General features: G+C 38.6%; 1 protein-coding gene across 1 annotated transcript in view; it reads right to left on the bottom strand.

Annotated features, from left to right (window-relative positions):
• Positions 1–4,988, bottom strand: part of depdc5 (DEP domain containing 5, GATOR1 subcomplex subunit) — a 393,910-nt gene that overhangs the window by 381,338 nt on the left and 7,584 nt on the right. The window contains 1 exon segment of the mRNA XM_037681974.1: positions 859–905. Coding sequence (XP_037537902.1) covers positions 859–905 — 47 coding nt within the window.

A 4,988-nucleotide genomic window follows, 5' to 3' on the forward strand; every position in this document is an offset into this window, starting at 1 on the left:
AAAACAATTAAAGACCTGAAATATTTCAGTTGGTGTGCAATGAATCTAAAATATATGAAAGTTTCATTTTTATCATTACATTATGGAAAATAATGACCTTTATCACAATATGATAATTTTTTGAGAAGGACCTGTAAACAAAATGTCATGAATATTGGTCCCCAACCGAACCGAGTCTACCGTACTATCAGGTGTGAAAACAACCTAAGGGCCGATTTCAGAATGTACATTAAGTAAAGTTAGATACCCAACATTTTTTCTTGGTTGCAGGTTCCCCAACAAGAGTTTGATTGGTCTCATGTGATTTATGTGCACCTCGGTTAAAATCTGTGGAATTTAGAGCCAAACGTATGGAGACAGCATTATGTCATACTTTGCCATGCCGCCACGTCCACATCCTCCACCGAAAACTGTCAGTGTTGGAAACCAAGTTACACCAACATGTCTTCGGTCACTGGACACACTATCACGCTGATTACGTCACAGGGGTCAGATAGAGACCGTTCATCGTAAAACTTTACACTTCCTGTTGTCAGGGGGCCTGGCTTAAGTGATGTCTTGATTTGACTATTCATTCTCGCAGGGGACTGGATGTGGATCAGTCACTGAAGGTTTGATGTCTCAGACAGTTCATGTAGGAGCTATTACCAATGTGTATACAAAAAACAAATAATTAGTTTCTTTAAAAAATCTCGTCAACAAAAAAAAACCTTTGTGGCTCAGAAAGTAGCCCACTTGTTCCTGCCGAGTGTTTTCCTTATTCATCCTTATGATTACTGAAAGAGCAACAAGCAGTGATATAAACACAATTTGTTCATTCTTTTAGACTCTAAATGTTTTATATAATATTTTGATTACCTTTCTGAAGATCTTCTTTTAGACTTTTTACTTGAAGCAGAAGAGGACTGAGAAAAAAAAAGAAATGGTAAATGTTAAATATTGGATAAAAATATCCTCTATTCATCTTAATTACTCCAAGAACACACTTGAGGACACGAGAAGATATTTAACCGGTTTTGTTCTTGAAAGGGCCGACACACTAAAGGCTTACACAGATGCCTCACTGAAGCCCGGTCGTGAGATGCACCAGCAGTGAGTGCGAGAATAGTTTATATAATACATGCTTAGCAACCATCATAGCTCAAAGACAGTCCGTGATGACCTCAGCCTCTCAGCTGTACATGCAGGATCAAATCAAGTCCTCTCTGAGAGAAAAGAAGTCTCTAAACTCACACACATGCTTCAACATTAATTTAACATTAGTTAGTGGCAAACATCGTTGACCTTGACCAAAATCCCCTGACAGTAAACTGACTGTACATACAAAGCACCTTTCTATCCAACCAGCACTTTACAACACAATCTGTGCCCTCGTTTAGCCACACACACATTCATACTTCACTCGACTATGTCTCTGCAAAGACCATCTGAATAAATTATTCTATAGGGATTATGTGATTGTAATTAGAGGATGACATTTTTTCGGGAGTACTGCCGGTCACGTGATTCCGGCCAGATTCTGGCGGGACCGGAGTCAACCTCATTATAACTCAGGTGACCGGGACATGACCGGACTGAAAGCTAACGGGAGCAGACAGGAGCGGGAACCGACCATTAACCAAAAATGAAAATGAAACAAACAAAAAAAAAAAAACACGGGCACAGCTATTTTGTAGTTTTCTTTCAGTAAGCCTTCACTTTAACACAAGTCAAAAGGACTACATTTCCCAGGAGTCATGTGTTCGAGCCGTAGCTTTTCACTGAGAGGAGGAGGAGCAGCGAAGTGGTACCAAGTAACTGAAAATAGTTTGCAACGCAAGGTAAGAAGTAAGTGTCTGTCTATTAAACTCACAGAACAGGCAGGAAAGTGTCAAATAACCTGAACTTCATGAGTTGTGTTGGTGCTGTGCTGCTTTAAACTTTAGTCTCAGCTGTGAGGAGCTGCTTTGTTTACCGTCAGTAAATAAACTCAAACAGCACATTTTTCTCCACCTTGTCCCTTTTAATTTAAAAATTATGCTCTGCTTTGTTATGTGGGTTTTTAGGTTAAAATCTTCATTATCTGTCGCTGTTTGTAATGTAAAAAAACAACAGAACTCTACCTGTTTAAAGTGCACGCATTCTCCGGTAAAAATATTCCTATTTTTATACTGTGAAGTCCTGCTGGATACTGAAATCAAGAAAAACGTGAATAACCTTCACTTTATTGAGTAAATAGTTACTGTCGACCGCAAGCCATGTCAGTATAACAATAAACTCGGTAGTGCACGCATTCTCCGGTAAAAATATCCCAGTTTTTATATGAAAGGCTGGTTGCATATATATTATAATAACTGTTTTAGATTTAGATTTAAGATATGATGTGTACAATTATGTTGTGTTAAATTTTAGAGTTGATTTTTCTCAGTTCATTTCTTCACACCAGGGGTGATTCTAGAAGCCCTTTTTAGGGGCCTTAGCCCCCCAGTGTTGACAACGGCTCTTGGCTTGAACCACACAGTGGATTAGCATTAGAATTATTGTAGGGGGACATATTGGTGCGAGGTCTGTGGGTCCTCCCCCATAACTTTTTGTATAAAGCAGCTGCTATTTCCTGCATTCTGGTGTATTTTAACAGGTTTAAAACATTTATGTTTACCTACATAAGTAAATACTTTATTCAATAACTGTTTTATAAAGCATGGCACAAGAAGAAGTAGCACTAAGCTTTTTGTTTGTCTTTAATTTTATTTAATTTTTCTACCTAACACAGGAAGCTGTTAGCTCTGGAAGCAAACTGTTAAACAGCTTTGGACACAAAGACCCTTGTCACACACTTCAACAGAGCAGGTAAGATACATAACATCTTGTAATCTCTGCCTGGGAGGCTCATTAAATAATTATAAAATATGATAAGTGAAATAAATAAAGAAAAATTGAGCTTCTGTTATTTATAATTGCAAAGGTCACATTTTCTTGACTTAATTTAAATTGTAAATCTCTTGTTTTTGGTAAAATATTTTTTTCCAAAAGAAAGACCAACAGATTGTAACTTGTAGTCACTGTAACACTATTTTGACTCGTGCACGTCTTCTGTCACTTTTAGGTTCCACAAGGCTCTGGACTGGTCCAGCTGTGGAGAGATGAGGTGGAACACCAGACCTGCAATGGTCCAGTCTGTAAATGATGCTCTGAAGTCTGGGAAGATGCACGACATCATGCTTCACCCAAACGAGCTCGTTACCTCGACCACACACACTGAACTTCTGGAGGACGTCGTCCAATGTAGAATAACGCCTTTAAACATTTTTATTTGTTGAGTTCTCTGCTTGGTACATTATTTTTATTTATTTGTTTGTCTGTTTAAACAATTTAAAACATGACAGTGATGTCACTGTTTAAAGGAAACAATTGTTCAATAAATTAGTAAAATGCAACTTGTTGTGTTTGGGTTCTTTCATCTAAGGTAGACATGGTGTGACCCATGGACTGGTTTAGATTTTTTGTTTTTACTGGAACTGACCTTCAAAAGAGCCAGAAACAGACTCAGCAGCTGATCCTCTGTAGAATAATTATATGGACTACAGACCATGGATTATTTGTTTTATGACATTTAGTGAAGGTTTTTGTTTGGATTAAGGAAATAAATGTCTCTATTTCACCACAGATGAACTGTTCCTGTTAACATATCTTTTGAAATAAAACTGCACAACACAAAGTAATTTAAACAGGAATGGGTAGAAGATCAAATCAAATTCAATGTATTTCCTAAAAGTTAAATGAAAAACAGGAGCAGGAGTCATGTTACCAGGAGTGGGACAGGACAGGATTTTTTTCTGTGGGACCAGGACAGGACAGGAGTGAAAATCCACTCCTGTGTCATCCTCTAATTGTAATATTATTATATTAAAGAGATTATAGTGCATAATAAAATATCACAAACATTAAGGTATCCTGGAGCAAAACATGCTGCCCAGTGTCAGCAAGCTTAGGCCCTGTACACACGTAGCCTGGTGTTTGAAAAAACGAATATCTGCGCAAAAAAATATCGCCGTACATACATGTTCGGATAGAGAAAATGATCGTCTACATGAACCTGGTGATGTTCACCACAGAGCGTTGTAAAGAATATGCCCAACCCATAGGAGGCAGTGTAGTGCAAAGGTGAAACGTATATCAGCCAATCACAACCCTTCAAAGCAACCACAACTTCCTGTTAGTATTGAATCATGGCGCCTGGAGGTTCGTTTGTGTGGACAGACCGCGAGGTTGAACTACTATTAAATACCGTGCTGTAAAAGAGCTGAACGCCAAGCGCTTTTTCTCCTTTGTAATTCCATCTGTTGGAGCAGTTGTGCTTGTAAAAACAAGCAAGCAAAAATTGCCTGAACCAGCGTTACAATTAGTACTTCCCTAAACGCAGTCATTTTCCCTCCGAATGAATGGGCAAACAAAAACAATTGTCGCACATGTGACGTCAGCGCCGCGCTGCACCATCTGTCGCAGACATAATGCGCATATCTCCGGTTCCGAAAGTCCACACGCAAACCCGAAAGAGGAGATTTCTCAAATCTCCACTTTGGTCGGAGTTTTTGTTATTATTCGTTTATAGTTACATCAACCAGAGTTCACGTGTGGATGAAAGGCCACACCGCATGATAAACTATTCGGTTTTCCTGATATCCGGCTACGTGTGTACAGGGCCTTAGTCTCAGTGGCAGCACACTGGTCTTTCAACAGAACAAAGAACCCAAACACAAACACACTGAAGAATATCTGAGATAAAAACACTGAACTGCTTTCAAATGGTCCTGAAGGAGCCCAGACTGAACACCTCTGTCAGGGCTACTCCGATTCAGTTGAGTGAGTGACATACAGGTCCTTCTCAAAAAATTATCATATTGTGATAAAGGTCATTATTTTCCATAATGTAATGATAAAAATGAAACTTTCATATATTTCAGATTCATTGCACACCAACTGAAATATTTCAGGTCTTTAATTGTTTT

This window comes from Nematolebias whitei, chromosome 9 (genome assembly GCF_014905685.2).
Source record: "Nematolebias whitei isolate Nwh7 chromosome 9, NemWhi1, whole genome shotgun sequence".
In the NCBI taxonomy this organism is placed as follows: domain Eukaryota; kingdom Metazoa; phylum Chordata; class Actinopteri; order Cyprinodontiformes; family Rivulidae; genus Nematolebias; species Nematolebias whitei.